At 39.4% G+C, this 19,680-nt stretch overlaps 1 protein-coding gene across 1 annotated transcript in view; it reads left to right on the forward strand.

Annotated features, from left to right (window-relative positions):
- Nucleotides 1–19,680, forward strand: part of myo6a (myosin VIa) — a 183,421-nt gene that overhangs the window by 106,013 nt on the left and 57,728 nt on the right. Inside the window, exons 23-26 of the mRNA XM_042502963.1 lie at nt 505–634; nt 7,244–7,334; nt 12,769–12,919; nt 18,159–18,367. Of these exons, the coding sequence (XP_042358897.1) occupies nt 505–634; nt 7,244–7,334; nt 12,769–12,919; nt 18,159–18,367 (581 nt within the window). The remainder of the gene's footprint in view (nt 1–504; nt 635–7,243; nt 7,335–12,768; nt 12,920–18,158; nt 18,368–19,680) is intronic.

Genomic DNA, 19,680 nt, shown 5'->3' on the forward strand with positions numbered 1-19,680 from the left:
TGGGCAGACGAAGTTACTGATTTGATGTGGCTGTGGAAATTTACAGAATAATAGTAAAATATGAGTGTGCATGTGAGCATAGTGACAGTGAGACAACAGTATTTGTCTCACTGGTTTTGTGCAAGGCTGTCCAATGTCAAGCTGGTCTGAAAGGGGGTTGAGTTTTAACTTTTATTCAGGAAATGGTGCCTGTTTATACAGTTGCAGTTAGCTGCAGTGAGTGCAAAGCCATTACCAAGTTTGCTGTGCTGTAAGGCAGCTGCTTTTTACAAAGTCAGCAAACACTTTTTCCAACCAGGGTGTTGAGTCTAAAATGTCTCCATACATAATCCTCAGATGGGTGTAATATGCTCTCGAAGACTTTGTAAAGTTCCTCCATCTGGTGTTTTATTAACACCATTTTTCAGGTTGTAGAAGACTAACGGCTTCTAAGCAAACTTGTTCCTTTTCAGTTGACAGTGCAGGAGCAAAGCTCTCACCGTGTACCTCTCACCACTGTTTCAGTTTGCAGAGTTTGACCAGATCATGAAGTCGGACCCGGACCACCTGGCAGAGCTGGTGAAGAAGGTCAACAAGTGGCTAATCCACAGCCGCTGGAAGAAGGTCCAGTGGTGCGCTCTGTCCGTCATCAAACGTAAGCAGCATCTAAGCGGAGAATGAAAATTACTTAATCAATGTAGTCCTTTCTCAGGGATATAAAGCATACATTTTATTTCCAGAGATGCTTAGGAGATACTTCCATCCTTAAAAAAGTTGTAATATTGGAGCTAAATTGTGGTAGTTTTACTTGTTGAATTTACATGATGATAATAGTCACCAAATGGTGGTGAAAATGGTACATTATGCACCAACATTCACATGGCCAGAGTCAAGCAGCCGTACTTGGATTAAGGTTTTATTCAGTTTAAGCTGTTTGGATGCAGGTCTGTTAGGCTGAGACCCGCTGCCCCTCTTGCCATAAATAAACCAGCCAACAGAATATTTTACTGACAGGGAAGTGAAAATCTCAGGGTCTGTGCTGACCAAGGACGGACCACAAATACCATCTGTTATTTTGAAAAATAAAACTTAAAATAAGAACCTGTTATACATCCCAATGTCATCCTAAAGCACGGCGATACTTGATAACTTTGTCTGAAACAAGCTAAGATCAGAAGTTATTACACTTTTATAAAATATGTCAGGCTTAAATGAAAAATAAAAGCTGAGATGCAAATTCCCACTGCAAAGGCTAAATATTTTAGAAGTGAGCAGACCGTAATTGAGTGACTAAAATGATGTGTCAGGATCTGTCGGATTGTCTGATTCATTTTAAGGTTGTTATTTAGAGCAGCTCGTCGAGGTCATCTTTAGTTTTTACAAGTTGGAAAGTGGAGGTGAACAGCTTGTCAGTCACAATCAGGTGGGGATGTTTGTGTCTGCAGCTTAGACACAGGGCTGAAGGTGGTTTGATAATCAGACGCATGTTATACCTCTTTAGATTCATTAAAATATCGGTAGCCGTGTGTTGTTTGAAGGAGTGATCGGGGAGAGTTCATTTATAGAAAAGCTCTGGATTAGGCAGGATGATTTTTTTTTGGTTGTATTTTAACATTGAAATGGACAGTAAAAAAAACAAAAACAAACACAAAATAAAGTATTGTTATACAAAAAAATGTTAATATTTTATGAGCACATTCAGAGTAGAAATCCAACATTACAATATGTTTTGTGTTTTGGAACATCATTTGTGTTTGGAAGTGGTTAATATGAGAGTAAAGCTGCCATCACTGCCTAGTTTCCATTAATCCCAGTACAAGCTCAACAAGTTAAACTAACCCTGTTATGTTGACTTGTATGTACCTGAAACTGAGTTAGTGAGAGTAATCCTCCACGCATGTATACACAGCAATTGTTTGCTCTCTGATGCTCCTCTGCCGTCACTGTCAGTACACCCACTACTTATCATTCTCAGTTTTGCCCGGGCAGACATGTTGGAAATCCGATCATGCAAACAAGAGACGGATCATTATGCACAGATGGCTCGCAGAAATACCCAGAGGGCCTTGTGGACGGAGTGCAACTGTGAAAACAAACCACGGGCGGTGTGATGTGCAGCACAGACACACTGCTGTTAATAATGTGAGGTTGAGCTCCTGGAGGAGCCGCACGTCTGTCTGCTGTCTTGTGTTTATCACTGCAGTGTCTGAGGAGGGTTCATGTCAGTCACTGCAGACCAGACTGCTACAGTATCAGAGCACCTCTCTCTCTCTCTGTTTGTTTCTGATATCTCTAACTCTTTTTTTCTATTACTTTCTCACTTTTCGGTCTTCTCTTGTTCTATCTCTTTCACGTATATAATAAGGCTCTTCATATTCATTCAGTGGCAGATTGTGGCTGTAACGGCAACAAGTACATTACTGAAGTACTGTGCTTAAGTACAAGTTTAAGGTATTTGTGCTTAACGTAAGGTTTGTATCTACCTGTTGCCATTTTCTGCTGCTCAATATTTCAACTCAAATTAAGATTTTGGTGATGCAGTGGGTTGCACTGTTGCCTCACAGTGATTGGGTCCCGTCTGGAACCTGCTGGCAGGCTTGGGGCCTTTAAGCATGTTCTTCAAGTTCTCCGACTTCATTCCAAAGACGTGTGATGCAGGTGTGAGCATGATTGGTTGTCTGTCGCTATTTGTCGGACCTCTGACAGTCTGAAAACCTAACGAGTGTGTACCCCTCCTCTCACCCAATGTCAGCTGGGATTGGCTGCAGCCCACCACAGCAGTGAATAGGATAAGCGGATACAGAAAGTGGATGAAGTTTTCCTTCATGTGTAGAGAAAACTCTCTTTCTTACACTAGGTCCACTCTTTTAAAACCTTCTTGGATCAGCTATAAAATGCATCGTCACAAAACAGAAAACAAATTAAAAAGTTTTTAAAAACTTTTTAGAGATGCTGGGTTCTCAGAGGATCGCCAAACTATAATCATATAATGATCTTATAGAATATGATGCATTGCAGTTAAATGGCAACCTCTGAGGCTGAAAAACGAAGCCAACGCAACAGTGCCAAAAAACTGCAGTTCCTCTAATGGCCACTACGGGTTGCCTCTAGTGGCCAATAAATCCCTTTTCGAGCCCCATGATAAAATGCCCAATTTTATAGCACAGAAATAAACATGTTTACAGCCTTGTACAAATGCCGGATTTGGTCTTTGTAGCTCATTTCTGCATTCATGACATCTGTTACAGGGTAAAAATCTTTTATATAACTCACCTGTTTACGTTTTGTTATAGCTTTAATTAAAACATAACCAAGGGCGTGGATGTTGTGGTCGACAGGCTGTCTGCTCATAGTGTCCTTGGCTTCTCAGTCAGATCCTTCTCTTGTCCAAATATTTTTTTAAAAGCAACCAGCTGTGACGTCACAGTAGCTACATTCATCATTTTTTTAATATATGATCGCTGTAGATCAAGCTACCCATACTAAAATGAGCACAACCTTAAACATCTAGAGCTCTAAAATGCAGCATACACATCGATGCAGCTGCAATATTAATCCAAAACCATCATAAAGAGTATTATAGTAAAACACTGACAATGAACATTTTACTGCAAAATGAGAACTTTAACATGCTTCACTAAAGTGAAGTTTTTGAAATGCAGAACTTTTACTTGTAATGGAGTATATTCACAGTTTGGTATTAATACTTTAATTTTAGTAAAAGATCAGAATACTTTTTCTACCACTATCTCTCTTTTTCCCTCATTATGTCACTCCATTTCTGCCTCTAACTGTCCTTATCTCTTCCTCCCACTCTTTGTTCTCTTTATCGATCAAATCAAAAATAAGCTTTATTGGCGGGAGCTGAACAGAAGCAAGTCTTGCCAAAGCATATCATTATATCCCATTAAAAATGAATAAATGCATCTAATCCACAAGGCTTATGATGTCGCAGCGGTTAGAAGATGCTCATTGGATTTTTAAAGTGTATCCAGTCTGTGTTGAATAAATCCATTAATGCAAAGCCATTAATTCAGTTCAGTTATTGATGGTGTTGACGTTAAATATTCTGGGGCCATAACAAGATGAAATTAATTTGGCAGCAAGTAGCGATGTTATCGATCTCTGTTTGTCATCTGTCCAACTCTCTCCTGTTGTTTTATTATCTCTCTCTATCTCTTTAATATTCTCACTTCAATTCAATTGAACCTTCTTCATTGGCACGACAGAAAAAACATCTCTGTTGCCAAAGACTGGCTGAAATCCAATCTCAAATAATGCGTACATAAATTAAGAAATTCTGCAGACATAACAGAATGTAAACCCTGTTAGCGTACGAAAGCAATTCAAATCAAATCACTGTACAAGAATTCAGAACATTGGGGTGAATTTCAGGACATATTTTGTAATGACAAAGTTTGAAAACTAAACTGAGCGGTTATTTTATTATCTGCTATACTTTGAGACATAAACTGGGCCCCCGCATGGATCCAGGTGTGGAAAGGCAGCTCACAGGAGGCCCGAACCCATGAGGCCAGTTAGTTTCGCTACCGCCAATTACCAAAAACTGTCAATAGATGGTGAAAAAAGAGTGATAACTAGGGTCCTTCTGGTGTCCCCAACGCCCACTGGTGCTCTTGCAGAGGTTACGAACAGACTCTCGAGGATCAGTGTCCTAGTTATTGAACAGTTGCTCGGCTCTTTGGTCTTGCAGGGAAACTATCCGAATTACGTACATCTGAGCTGCCCTAACACCTCCAGACCTTAAGAGGGGCTCGAAGATGTGGCTCAGGAGAAAAAACACATTTTAGCTACCTTCCCTTGTGCTCTGTAAATGTGACCAGGATCAAGTGGCAGAAAATGGACGGATGGATGTTCAATGGTATTTAAATGCCAGCATGCTTCATTAGAACTTCATGCCAAGGATGTTCAAAGAGCTTCAGGAACCGCTTGTTTGACAATTTCAGTAACTTTCTGAAAGTGACAATCTGGCTTTCACGCCAATTACATGTTGCGATTGTTCAGCTCTGCTGAACGTCTCCCTCTAGCTCTTTTTTTGTCATTTATCACACAACTATTTCAACACCTTTTCAACTGAACAACCAAATGCATTGCTATGTATGTCTTCCAGGAGAGACTGTGTTGTGTGTTGATTTTAGGAATTTCTTGGATTTTGGGATGTATCTAGGATTTTAGGACATTTCAGGAATTTTAGGACATTTCTAGGATAATTTTTAGGACGTTTCTAGGACTTCAGGACATTTGTAGGACATTAGACATCACTTTATTTTTATTGTGAATTAGAAAATGGTTCGGGGGCCACCCAGCCAGATTTGGCCCGTGGACAAAAAAGTTTAGTATCACCTATCACGTGTCTTCAACAGGTTTGGGTACTTTTCACAACTAATACTTGTACATGCACCTGGAATTGGGTACCTTTTTATGCCTCTGTGCTGGCTATAGCTGTGGCCCAGGGTATTATGTTTTTGGGTTTTTCTGCATGTCTGTACATCCCATTCTCTTGATCGCGATATCTCAAGAACACCTTCAGTGGATTTCTTCAAATTTAGCACAGATGTCAAGTTTGAGTCAAGTATGAACAGATTACGAACTTAGATTTAAGAATGAACTGATAAGAATGAGGTGTCCACGTTCAGAGGTCAGGGTCACTGTGACAAAAATGTTTTTGGCCAAAACTCAAGAAGTCATTTGCTAATTATGACAAAATTTCTTGCAAATTTGTAAAAGGGTACAATGATGAGTTGCTGACATTTTATATCAAAAAGGTTGAAAATCAACTTCACTATGACATCATAACATCAGGTCTGATACGGAACTGGTGACACTGATCTTAGGTGTCCACCTTGAAACAGTGTTGATTGTATAGATCTTCTGTGCTACTGGGGAGAAGATATGTGTAAGGCAAGCACGTTTCACAGTCAGAGATTTTAACTAACTGCTACTTGACTGTTTCACGGGGCATACAAACGCAAGGCTGTAATTTTAACTTCGACATGGTAAAATACAAACAAAAATGTAATTTTTTCACAAGCTGCAGGGGAGAGACCAGTCTCCCTTTCTCTCTCTCTGTGCTCCTCTGAGAGCTGAGGTAGAGCTAATCTTCTTTCTCTCTCTGTCTGTCTGGCTGTGTGCTTGTATCTCTTGCTCTCTGTTTAAAAAGAAACACAATCACAAACAGCAGTTATACTAGGCTATTTCTAATGTAGAATAGAAAAGGCAATAGACAAGATGGTGAAATTATTGCTGCAGCGATAGTTTGGGAGCTCAAAATTGTACAAGGTGCTTGATGTGTTTGAAGTTCTTGAATTTGACACTCAGAAATTTAAATACTGGAATACACTAAAAATCAGACATTTTTCAACTTGGTCCTTGAAAAGTACTTGAATTTTTTTTTTTTATGAAACATATTTGATACATGTTTTGAACTCCAAAGCCAAAAACAGCTGGATTTTGCATTTATTTTCAAATGTCTTATGAGCAGTATGAGATTGACGTGCATATGGGCTGATAAACGCCAGTTAATAGCTGATGCCAGGAGGTTTTGCAAGAGTGCAAAATACTCAGACTGGAGCAGTGACAGCTGTTAGAATGAGTTTTGAGCTTTAACTGGACAGTAAATAAGCAGCCTAATTTGACTGACTGTTGACGGTGGAGCTGTTAATAATTTTTTTTGTGTTTGGTGGTTATGGAGGGCGTTTCCTTGCTGTTCTTTGTGCTCTGCATATTTTTCTGCTTTTTAGTCCCTTGCCAATCACGTGACTGAATATGCATAATGAGTTAATTGTAGGCTGTGACAGCATGTGTTTGCTACATCTACGAATTTGCAAAATTCTCTTACAACGGATAGTTGCAAATTGGTTTATCTTTGAAAATAAAAACGAGTGCTTAAAAAAGTATTTGAGAGTCTTTAAATCTGACTTGGTCTTGTCTGTATGAACCCTGTCCCCAACTTTGCTTTCGTCTTCTGTCTGAATCCGGCGCTCTCACCCAGATATGCTCTCAAGTACTGAAATTTGGCACAGATTGATTGATCTTGAGTTGATAGTACTGACATAATTCACCTTTAAAGTACAGAGTATTTCTGTGATTGCTGGCTTTTCACCTGGCCTTTGAGTGTGGCCGAACAACTATTTGATTTCCAACACGTAGTACAAACTAGTTCTTTTCCAGTATATCCAGGAAGTCAGAGGTTAATCTTGCAGAAAATTGACAGTCTCTTTCCTTTGTACCCTGTCTCTTGCAGTCAAGAACAAGATTTTGTACCGGGCCAACGCCTGCATCCAGATGCAGAAGACGGTGCGGATGTGGCTTTGCAGGAAGAAGCACAAGCCTCGGTGGGTGTCCTGTCTTTCTCCCCCAACTACTTTATATTCTTTTACTCATCACTCTTTTCCCTCTCCTCCTCCGTTTCTTCCCTCCTCTTTACCGGCCCTTTTCACCTCTCCACTCTCGTTCCTTGTCCACCTCCTCTTTTACTTTCCATCCTCAGTCCTCTCTTCTAATTTTCTCTCCCCTCCTTCCACCTTTTTTCTGTCCATCCAATTACTCCCTTTTTTCTATTTTTGCTTCATCCTCCCGCCCCCCCACCTCTCTTTTTCCATCCTTTCTTTACCTTTCCTTTCTTTATCCATTTTTGCCCTCTTTTTTCCTCCTGTCATCTCCTTTCTTGTGTCTGTCCTTAATCTTTTACTTTTTCACAGCTTTCTTCCTCCCTTCTCTTTCCGTACATTAATTTTCTTCATCTCTCCCTCTCTTCCTTTGCTCATTTTCTCTCATCTTCACCTTCCTCTCCGCTCCCCTTTCTTTTCATCCCTCCTTCCCTTCCTCATTACAGTCGTCTCCTTCTTCATCTCTTCCACTCCTTGCTTCTCCAGTTCCTCCCTTGCTCCCTCATCCTCCTCTTCTTCTTCATTATCTGCCACTTTCACAGCTCAGCAGTGTCAGTCGGCCTGGCACGCGCACACACACACACACACACACACACACACACACACACACACACACACACACACAAGCTTGGCAACACACGCAGCTCTGCTTATTACCTCCGACATTTGACGATAAACAGCGGAGAACGGGAGGGTGGGGAGAGGCAGGTGGGAGGAAAGATGGAGTATGCAGGTGAGGGAGTATTTATTCCTCTGCAAGAGGTGTCAGTCTGATCTGGCAACCCTGCTGGTCCATGCTAACACTGTGCGATCGTGTCAGTGTGTGCTGCTGATGAGGTATGAGACTGCAGGAGGCGGGTGGGGTATTAATGACTGGGGCGGAGATTAAGATTCAGTTAAACAACACGAATGACAAACATGTAATGAGCAGAAAAACTGCATGCAGCGAAAGCAGATGTGGGATGAAGTTATTGTTGTGCAACTCACAAGTAAGTTTTGATTATTGGCTGTGAGGTCTGGAGTCTAGTCCCAATTCATAACCAACAAGTCTCAAGAAAAGTCCTTATTTTGAGTCATTACAAGTCATTATGCACCCTACATTCATTTAAAATTTGAATAATTACCATAGCCTAATTATGAAAAATAATTAATGCTTTGGAGAGTCTTTATTTATGACTTCCAGATGAAATTTATACCAATTAAAGGCAAAGTGTTCAGGTGGTCCGTGGTGTATTTTCTGCGACAGTCATTTGTAATTTTGTGTTTTGCATATTTACTTTTGTTTATTGTTGACTATAGCAGATGCTGGAATTAATTCAAACTGAAACTGAAAATAATGAAGAAAAAAATGAAGAACTAATTTGTTGCACATGTTTTTATAATCTTTTAGGACTTCAAAAACTTTGAGTCTAAGTGAAGTCACATGGTGTCGGTGTCAAAGTCAAGCTGCAAGTCTTTTGTGATTTAATCCTTACATGCATGGCTCAAGTCCTGTTAGGAGGACTCATGAGTCAAGTCTTCACCCTTGCAAGAAAGCACAGCATAAACAGGGCAGTAAAATTATGGTTTAAATGATCACATGCATTTTTTTTGCTCACTACTAAAATCTAAAAAGACAGCTACAGCATGCAAAGCGGTGGTCATGTTACTGATGGAGGCCGCTGAGTCAGCATTCATATCATGTGCAACTCCACACTGTTATCATATAGATCTCTCTTTGCTTTGGGTTTGAGTGCATTTGACACGTTTCTGTAGTTACTGTCTATTTTGACATCAAAAGATTTAAAAAGAAAACATATATATTTTTGTCTTGCACCCTCATCATATTTCTTTTGTATCTTATCTTTAAGGTAAACAGAGTTGGGAGCCAGCATAAAAAAAAAAATCATAAATAAAGATTACATAAATAAATGATAAAGTAACAATAGAACTATAATACATGTAGGGATTCTGGCAAAACCTCACCTACAATACATTCTAACGTGTACAAACAGATAGCTGCACATGAATGTTGTAACATGTAACAGTAGTTACATGTTACATGTTCTAGTTTCTGTTTCTAGTCTGAGTAGTATTGACCAATCATCTTTGAGTGGGTTTTGTTTGCCTGCACGTAAACAGTCTATGTGGAAAGCAAAAGAGGCAGATCCCATTAGCTGAAATGCAATCTTACAGCCCACTGGCTAATGTCTGACAATGATGCAGATAATTTATCTTGATCATATGCAGATATGTGTTCATAGAGGTTAGCTGAAATGTTGTCTGGATCTGTCTCGAGTTACTAAGAGGAAGTCTCGGCCTGGATATTTGCTGGCTATACTGGAGTGCCCGAAACATTGTCTGTTGCTACCAGAAGCTTCATCATTGTCAGACTGATAACTGATGGATTCAGGGATTGCTTATGCGGAAGCTGCATGGACATTGGCAACAAGTCCTACAAGATTAAAGAATGTCCTTCGTCAAGCTCACAAGCAGAAACAAATAGAGGTCATCTTTGCATTACTTCTGACCACGGCTTTTTAAACCATGACTACTGGAGGTCAACACATTTTTAGAATCTATTGAGTGACTCTTTAATTTTGAATTTCAAGGACCGATGCGTTGTCTGCTGCTCTATTGACTATCGGGTTACCATAGAAGTGAAATGCCTAGAAACTACCAAAAAGTAACATCATTTTCAGTTGCCTCTGTCAGTCATGTTTCTCTTCCTCTTACAGGGATCCCTTGAGAGCCCCCTTGAAATAACATCTTTTGGGGGGCACAAAATAGTCTGACCTTCAACAACTTGGACTGAAAAAAAAAATCCCTCCGAGTATGTTATTGTATTTAAATATATATTGACATATTCTGATCATTAACTGACAAACAGGACCACAAGCAGGACCCCTCCCAGGCGGAGATGGTGAAATCAGTTCATCTTCTTTAAAACTGAATGTAAATGACAAACAATGGAGTCAGTTTTGATCATTTCACCATAGCTTTCAACCAAATAAAATTGACTCTGTTCTTATTTAAAATATAGCTGTTCCACATTTCACATGCAGGCTGCATGTGTGTTGAAATCACAGTGGGACTGAAATAAATGTAGGTAATTGATCTTAGGGTTTGGTGAATTGAAAGCACTTGATTTGGTGCACCAGAGCAGGAACTTTAAACACACTTTCATTATCAGATCTAATTACAGCAAATCATTTATCACAATCGTGACTGAGATTATTGTACATGTAATAGGTGATCTCTGCAACAGAACAGGGAGAGCAGACGAAGCTTTACAGCCTGGCAGAGCGACTGGTATCTGACATTGAGCTGAAATAACTTTTCAGTTGGGCTAGATACCCAGTGTTCTTCATGTTCAAAATTCAAATTTACACTTCAGTAACTTTTAGATAAATGATTGAATGTGTTTGTTTCAACCCTTTACGGAATCTACAGTATGCTCTTCGTGAGTGACATTCAAATCTGATTTGACGCAGTCTAATTATTTTATAGCTGCGCTGTCACATCAAATAAAAAAGTTCTGGATGGGTCATCATTTATGCACATTTCTCCAGAATTCAGCCTGACGTGTCCGTCTCTTTGGAAACTTCGAGATCTTGACTAGAATTTACAATAATGTTCCTTCCCTGAAATGTCCTGGCTGCTCAACACCTTTTTATACTCAGATTAAAGGGGCACACTGCCATTATTTTATTCATCAAGGTCAGTTTAGTAGCACGCACCCTGTGAAAAATCTTTAAAGATGGAGTCATCTATTCTCTTGGGCGAGCTTTATGAAGTTGTAAAGAATAGCTTACACTAGGATAGATCGTGATGATGTCATCCGGGCTATCTTGATTTGGACTGAGAGACTAAAAGTTTATAACAGAAAGCCTGCGCCACAGACAGTGTTGCATGACTCATAGTTGAACCATTTCTGCAGCTTGGATGGATATGAAATCTGCTGGTTGAATCATCAGTGCAAAGATTAACAACTGAGTTAGAAAATATGTGGTCCTTTGATAAAAAAAATTCCTGCAAGCTGTAAAAATCCACTCACCAAGCCTAAAATTCTGACACATTAATGGCAGCTCAAACATAGCAGTTATGCTTTAAATTTTTTTTATTGTACCTGCTACATCAAAAATGTATAACCTTTTTGATTTTGGAAGAATTTTGGATAAACTATATAACTATAAATTACTATATTATAAATTCAGCAACATTATTAGTGTTGTTAACAAAGGTAATGCTTTGATTTGCACACACAGAAATAGAATGAATAGAAAAGGACATTGCACTTTTTGCTGTGATTGTCGAGTCATTTGACTTGTACATAATAAATTGTTAGTTGTTGTTATTGCCATGGTGACAACATACGCCAGTGGGGATGTAAAGTGTAACTAACTATTTTCCTTAGTTAACAGAAAAATAAAATCATGCACAAGTCTAAGTGTCTCTCTTTCGCTAGCGTAGGACTAGCATTAGCTTTACTGCCTTGTGAACTCATCACAAAAAACACTTTATTTAAACGTCATAGAAACAAAACACACCAAAACCATCTCAGTTAGTTCCATTAGTCATCTAGTCAGTTAATTCAGTGTTCTAACAATCACCAGCTCTGGTTTGGTGAAAATAAATCAATATTTTTTTTCAAAAATGTTTTGGGTTGTCCGTCCGTCTATCCGGCACGTTCTTGTAAATGCAATATCCCAAGTACACCTTGAGGGACTTGGACTCAATGGTAAGCTGATAAGATGTTGGTGGTCAAAGATCAAGGGCCCTGTGACCTTGTCGGTCTCATTCTTGTGAACGTTATATCTCAAGAACACCTTGTGAAAACTCCTTGTAATTTGGCAAAAAAATTTGAGTGGACTCGAGGATGAGCTGAAAAGATTTTGATTGTCAAAGGTCAAGGTCAACAGTGACCTTGCTTTTGCTTCATTTTTATGAACTTAATATCTATAGATGGCCTTAAGAATGTTTCCTCAAATTTGGCACAAACGTCCACGAGGCCTCAAGAATAACCTGATTAGAATCTGGTGGTTGCAGGTCAAAGGTCAAAGTCATGGTGACCTCATAAAACATGTTTTTGGCCATTACTCAAGAACATTGGGTGCCCATCTTGCTAATGGTATTGATCTTCTGTGCTGCCGGGGGGAAGATATGTGTGAGGCATACATGTTTTCACAGACATGGATGTAAACTCTACTTATTCAACTGGACAATGGTAGATCTAGTTGTATCTTGACCCTTACTAGAGACTAAAGCTCTTGGCCTCCGCTACCTTACTTCTGAAAATACATTACCTCGATTTTACAGAACATAAAACAAATTTAATATAAAACAGAAAAAAAACATTTATGCTGTATTTACTAACTTTTACTTTGTGTATGTGTTCTAGCATCGACGGGTTAGTCAAGGTGCGTAACCTGAAGAAGAGGATGGGCCGCTTCAATGAAGTGGTGGCCGGGCTGAAGGAGGGCAAGCAGGAGATGAGCAAGCAGATCCAGGATCTGGAGGCCGCCATCGACTCCCTGATGGTTAAAATTAAGGTGGGTGAGATAAACAGTTTGAAACGAAGCTCATCTAGCTGCCTGTATGCTATTACAGCTCCATTTTTAACTACGAATTATAAATAAAGTCTAAATTCTTTCAGCTTTTTGTTGTGCTGTCTGCTCTGACAGACACATACATGCAAAGAGTTTTGTTTCCAAAATAGGATTTCCACCGTTAAGACAAAAGTGCCACCTACTCTCAGTGAATGATGGACAGCATGAAATTTAACCACATTCTGGTGCAATTGAACAGACGGGTGAAGCCTAAAGACCCTGCTTGACAAAATAAATACTGATTTGATCCCTAGTTTTTTTGTAAAGAATTTTTTTGAATGATTTTCTCCAAGTTGTGATGTACATATAGCTTTTCATGTAGCTAGACAAAGAGATGGATGGATTACATGGGTATAATTCTGAGATACCTACCCAAACTGATGGATTGAGACTCTTGACTCCTCATTATCATAACAGTATTTGCTGCTGAACTGAATTAAATTGTGTGCTTTCTCTGGCTCTAAGGCTGCCTTCCTTTTAGATAATCTTGCCTATGAATGTCATGAATCTTTAATGTCCTACAGTAGTTTGATTTTCATAATTAAGCATCACTGTCTTCTTTATCTACCTCCCTGCTTTTCTAAACCGAGAGGAGTCACTGAGGTGTTAGTGTGACAGGTGCTCACCGCGGTAAATGTCGGGATCAGAAGGACAAACTCTGGTCGAGGGACTCGGCAGTGAGATGCTGCTGTCATGTCCTGTCCCTGCAGCTTTGTTGTAGAGCAAGTGGCAGTCGCAGAGAAAAAGGGTTGCAGTGACAGCAGACGCGTATGAATATTCATCTGCCACGAGACAGCAACACGTCTACCTCCTCAGGTTTACACCGCCGCCCCATCAACTCGGATGACACCTGAACATACAGTGACAGTGACCTGTGAGATTCTTGATGCTCTCAAAGGGATTTTTTTTTTGTAGAGCTGCGGTAGAGATGTTTTCGTCTGGTGCTTCAGTGTCTGTCTGCAGCTGTGACATCCCCATAATCACAGTGAAGAACATCCTTAGAGATGTTTGTATTTTAGGCAGCGATTTAGGAGGCAGACAGCTTTACTTTAAATGAATATGTGCATGAAATAAACTGCTGCTTACATCCTCAGAAAAAAACATGCTTCAGTGTTTTTGCTGTGGGTTTGCTAAATTGTAATGGTTTCTAGGTGGTTGCTGTGTGATTTCTGCTCGAATGTGAGACGATACTTTGCCAGAGGTGTAGGGACATGTGAACACTGCAGTTATATGTGATAACTGAACACCTCATTTTTACACCACAAACAGTACAGGGCTCTTATGGTCATGGAAAACCTGGAAAAAGTCTTGGAGTCAGTATTATGTTGTGTGTAATGGGATTGATTGTTACAGTAGTTTACTGTGGATAACCTTTGAGGTAATGTACCAAAACAGCAAATTTATTTTCTGTAGTTGTTAAGAGTTTAGCTAAAATATGAGTTGATGTGTGGTGTTTTTCCACGTAGGTTTCTTTATTTTGTCCTCCTTTTCTGTCCCTTCCTTCATGTACAGTATGTCAGCTAGCTGGAATTGTTTTAAAATGGAGTTTGAATCTGATTTAATCTGATCTTAAAAACACCTTGCAAGTAGGACAAGAAAACATATTTTTATTAGTGATCCTTGAAAATGCCTGGAAACATTTTGGAATTGTGTCCATGAAATTGTATGGGAACCCTGAAAACCATAACCATTATAGGGTACCTGTAAGTCATGGAATTCCATCATAAAGTTTTTCAGGCCTAGAAAAGTCATGGAATTAGTAAAATCCTTGAAAATTTTGTGGAAGTTTAGAATTTTGTTGTGAGTAATGGTTATAGTAATCTTCCATCGAGAACCTCTCACATAATGTAACATAACATTTCTCCCCCCCTGTAGCTGTTGAACTATTAAAGCTTTGTTGAACTATTAAAATGAATGCATTTATGTTTTTTTTGTTGATTTTGTTTTTTAACCATCATGTATGTTTCTTCACTTTCTCCCCACTTCCCATCCCGCTCTCAATGTTTGCAAGCTAGCTGGTATCATGTTTGAATAGAGCTTGACTCCGATATATTTGAATAATGCCGGGCAAGTGGGTCAAGCAAAAGTTTTTGACATTGTGATTTCATTTGTGGGGTCATGAATACCAAAGTTTCCACAGCTATGTCCCACTTAACTCTCACATTGTACCACATGTTTAAATGTGATTTTTTAAAACTGATTTTGGCAGCCTAGGGCATTCAGCTGTCACTCAGAGGGCCACTGTGGCCACTTTGATTTCGTTTTAAGTCAAGGAAAAGTTATGAAAGTTTGACCATGAAAGTGTGTGGGAAGCCTGACATTAATCTGCTGCTAAAACAGCCTCCACTCCTCAGGGAAGGCTCTCTACTGATTTTGGGGAACTAGCTGGATTTATTGTTTTCCCATAGAGAATTGATTAGCACTTTTACCAGCTTGTAAAAACTTGGGCTGGTTTTCATTCAACTGAACACACAATGTGATGGATGAATCAGACAGATCAAGGTGCTTCTCCTTTAGTTATCATTGTAGTTATTTGATGATAGTTTAACAATGGCCTCCCTGTTTAAGTACTATGTTGCTATGTGATTTGGAGCTACTGCTGATTTTCCCCTTGAGCTTAATGAGCCTAATATTACATTTCATATAAACGCAGCAATCATATAAATGTAATAGGTGGCTGCATTGACTGTAAAACACATCAGGAAACCCTGGACAACATTAGTGAGGTCAAAGGATGTTGGATGGGTTTGAGGTCTTGAAAAACAGCCCCAGGACAAAAGTAAACTAAATCATGTGTTTACATCAGGGCTAAAACTAAAGGTTTTTATGCCTCCACGCCAGCAGTAGCCATGGCGGGGGGCTGTTTTCGGGTTGTCCTTTCGTCCCATTCTCCTGAACACGCTATCTCAAGAATGCCTCCAGAGAATATTTTTAAATTTGGCACAGACGTCTCGCTGATTACATTTTGGTGGTCAAAGTTCAGGGTCGCTGTGACCTTGTAAACACAATATATCAACAACCCCTTGATTGATTTATTTAGATTTTGCACAAACGTCCACTTGGACGCAACAATAAACTAATCCAAATTTGGTGGTCAAAGGTCACTGTGACTTCACAAATGTTTTTTATGCTTCTGGGCCAGAGGCATATTTTTTTCAGGTTTTCAGTCAATTTGTCTATCTGTCTTATTTTTTGAGCACAAATATAACATTTACTTGGACTTGATGAGCTGATTGTATTTGGTGTTTAAAGGACGAGGCCCCTGTGATCTCGTCTGTCTCATTCTTGATAACGCAATATCTCAAGGAAACATAAGAGGGATTTTTTGACATTTGGCACAAACTTTCGAGTAGACTCAAGGATGAGTTTGTTGTTAAAAGGTCAAGGTCACCATGACCTTTTAAGGAAGGTTGATCTGATGGTTGAAGGTCAAGGTCAAGGTCAGGGTGACATCATTAAACACATTCTTGGCCATAACTCATAACCTTGGATGGCCACATTGAAATTGTGATAGTATAGACCTTCTGTGCTGCCGGGGGGAGTTGTGCGTGAAGCATCCGTGTTTTCGCAGACAGGGATGTAAACTGTAACTGCAACTTGACTGGTGCACAGAGCCATACTGCATGCCGGTATATTTAGTTGGCCATAACTCAATAATTCATATAGTGATTATGACAAGATTTCTTGCATTATATCTAGTAGATGAAAGTGATAAAGTTATGACATTTAATTTCCAAACTCGGGAACAAAAGGGAGACATTTGGTCAGACACTGAATTGGTGAAACTAATCTCTGGTGTTCATCTTGGACTGGTGATTGTGAGATGCATCCATGTTATATAATTTGCAGCTTCTGTGCAGCAACATCCATATTTGAAACATTGTCTGAAACATTGTCTGCAGTCATAGTTACATATGGGTCTGGACAGATGTGGATGCAAACTGTGACTGCAGCTTGGCTGGTTTGCAGCAGCACTAAACTGCAAGGCAGCAACTCTAGTTTATAGTGATAACTTTATAGACTGTTTGATCTGGCTTTGCTCCATACACTTAAGGCCTCATCGTGGAAAGGGTACATGTCATGTCAGGTTGCTAGGTGGTTGCTATGGTGAATGTACGTTCCTAACTATGAGATAAAACAGTGGTATGAATTGCCCATAAACCACTGAATGGTGAAATAAAATAAAAATATGAAAAGAAATGAGACTGATTTCAAATAAGAGAAAGAGATGGAGACTATCTTAAAAGTGTCACAGTGATGCTGATTGACTCTGCCATCTCCATCTGCCAAATGCAATACCAGCAGAAATAAAGTTGATCAAATATTCACATTTATTCTCAAGGCCCTCTGTCTTTTTATTTTAACGAAAAATAGCCTACAAGTAACATTAAGTGGTCAGCAGAAGGACCTTCTCTGATCTAACAAAAAGAGACATAAAAGACTAAATCTAACTATCTATAAAATTTAACCTGCAAGCTCGGCAGAATGGCAGAAAATTAACCGGAGTGAATCTGATGAGTATGTTGTGTTTTATATAAAAAAACCTGGGTCTTGGGTCCTTTTTAGGAATGCTGTAAATTCTAATGTAAAGGTGTTGTGAAAAAAAAAACATCTATGAAGGGAACACCTGACTTAATCCTTGCTGTACTGATTTTAGTGGAAATGGACATCATACAGAATTTATTAAAACAATCGGTACACATGGAGGAAGTTTTGAGTTTATATCCAGTTTCAAAACGTAGAAGTAAAGGTAGTCTCTAATATAAGCCTATAAATAAGTTTATAGGCTTATAAAATTAGATCTGCTTCTAATGCGATGTTGTCTTTTATTCCATTTAAAAAAAAATGTTTTATGACTTTTGGTGGGTTGGGTCTTCTTGATTATATATTATTTTATATTGACACTTTGGATCCTGCATCTTGCATTACTTGTCCTCTTGTTTTAATTTTATCATAACTCCAACGCTAGTTTCGTCTTGCGTGTTCACTAGGACTGTTGGGCTTTCTTTTGTTTTTTTGCCTTCTATATATCCCAGTTTTGCTTTTTCTTTGTTTGTCAAAGCACTGTTTTTAAAGGAGCTTTATAAACAGATTTGTTGTTATTATTTTTATCTGTAACCATTCAAATAAACTGTTGTTGTGAAATATCATTTTAAATCGACTCTGATTTTGTGTCTGTCAGAGCACCATCATGTCTCGCATTGACATCGACCACGAGTACCAGGCCCTGGTGACCCGCTCAGAGAAGCTGCTGACCGATATGCAGAACAAGAAGAAGGAGGAGGAGGAGCGGGAGCGGCTGCGACGCATCCAGGAGGAAATGGAGAGGGAGAGGAAGAGGAGGGAGGAGGAGGAGCTGCGCCGCAAGCAGGAGGAGGAGGACAGGCGACTGTAAGTGGGAGGGGGTTCAGGTTTGAGTACTTTTAAACTGAGGCTCGGATGAAACACTTTTGTTTTGCAATCACATACGTAGCCAAAAAAATAAGAGGCACTTGTCAAAGTTGGCGTGTTTCGACCCGGCAAAAGCCACTTCTCAGTGAAAAATGCTGCAGTGGACAGATACACTCACTGTCCACTCAGTTTAGGGATTTACATAATGAGACTGCTGCTCCAAAAGGATTTATTTTTATATGGGCTATAAAGTGTTATCAGGATGGGTTGTTGCTTTTTAGATCTTAGAGCTGGCGCTCTTGTCCAGGGTGATTTACATACAGTACAGCAGAACAATAAGCTTCAGTTCCCCACTGTCCATCTTTACAGGACAGCAATAGCAAGATGACCGAAGCTTCAGAGTGATGAGCAAAAGTTTTAGTTTTAACAAACAATTTCTGTGAAAAAAATACATGTAAAGAAATCAAGCCATGTTTGAATTATGTAATGTTGGTACAGCTATGTCAAAGACTTGTGTCTTAATTGATTTAATTCAGCATTTTCTGGAGTTAGTTTACAGTCTGATGGGGAATCAGACGGCCCAAATCTTTACTGACAACAAAGTCACCTCTTGGCAGTTTACACTCCCTCACATGTTTTTAGTGTTCTGATTTTATCTACCAACACACATAAGGATTTAGGCACAGATTTAGGACATAGGACAATATTATACTCTGTAGTAAATTTGGATGTAATGTGTGCGATGTCGCCCCACTGACTTTTGGAATTTGGGGTTATCTACATGCTGCAATCTTGGTTTGTTACTGGAGCCATAAAATTAGAGCTTTATTTCAGAAATTATGAGAAGAGTAATCAATCAATCAAACAAACCTCCATACACGCAAGTAGCTCTCTTTAAACCTAAAATCTTTTATATCTGACATACTTTCAATTGTCAGTTTATTGTGTACAGTTAGCCAAAACTAATTAGGGTCAACAAACGTATTATTATTATTTTGTCTGACCCTTTGTATCATTCTGTGTCCCCTCTCTTATGTTTGGTCCGTGAACATAGAAAGCAGAACCTACCATGAGTTCTTTTTTCCTCAGCAGGAGTTTGTGGAGTCTGATTTGCGGAGTTTATGAGTGATTAGTCGGTCTGATCAGAGCTGATCAGAGCTGATCAGATTGATGTTTGAGAGGAGCAGCTGCTGCAGAGGCGAGTGAATGCAAACCTTTAGCACCTGATGTTCTGCCACTCCGTCTGTACCCAGGACTACCCTCTGCGCTCAGAGTGTGTGGTGCAATAAAGAACCAAACAGTATAAAGGTATA

Source organism: Plectropomus leopardus, chromosome 16, assembly GCF_008729295.1.
Source record: "Plectropomus leopardus isolate mb chromosome 16, YSFRI_Pleo_2.0, whole genome shotgun sequence".
Lineage (NCBI taxonomy): Eukaryota > Metazoa > Chordata > Actinopteri > Perciformes > Serranidae > Plectropomus > Plectropomus leopardus.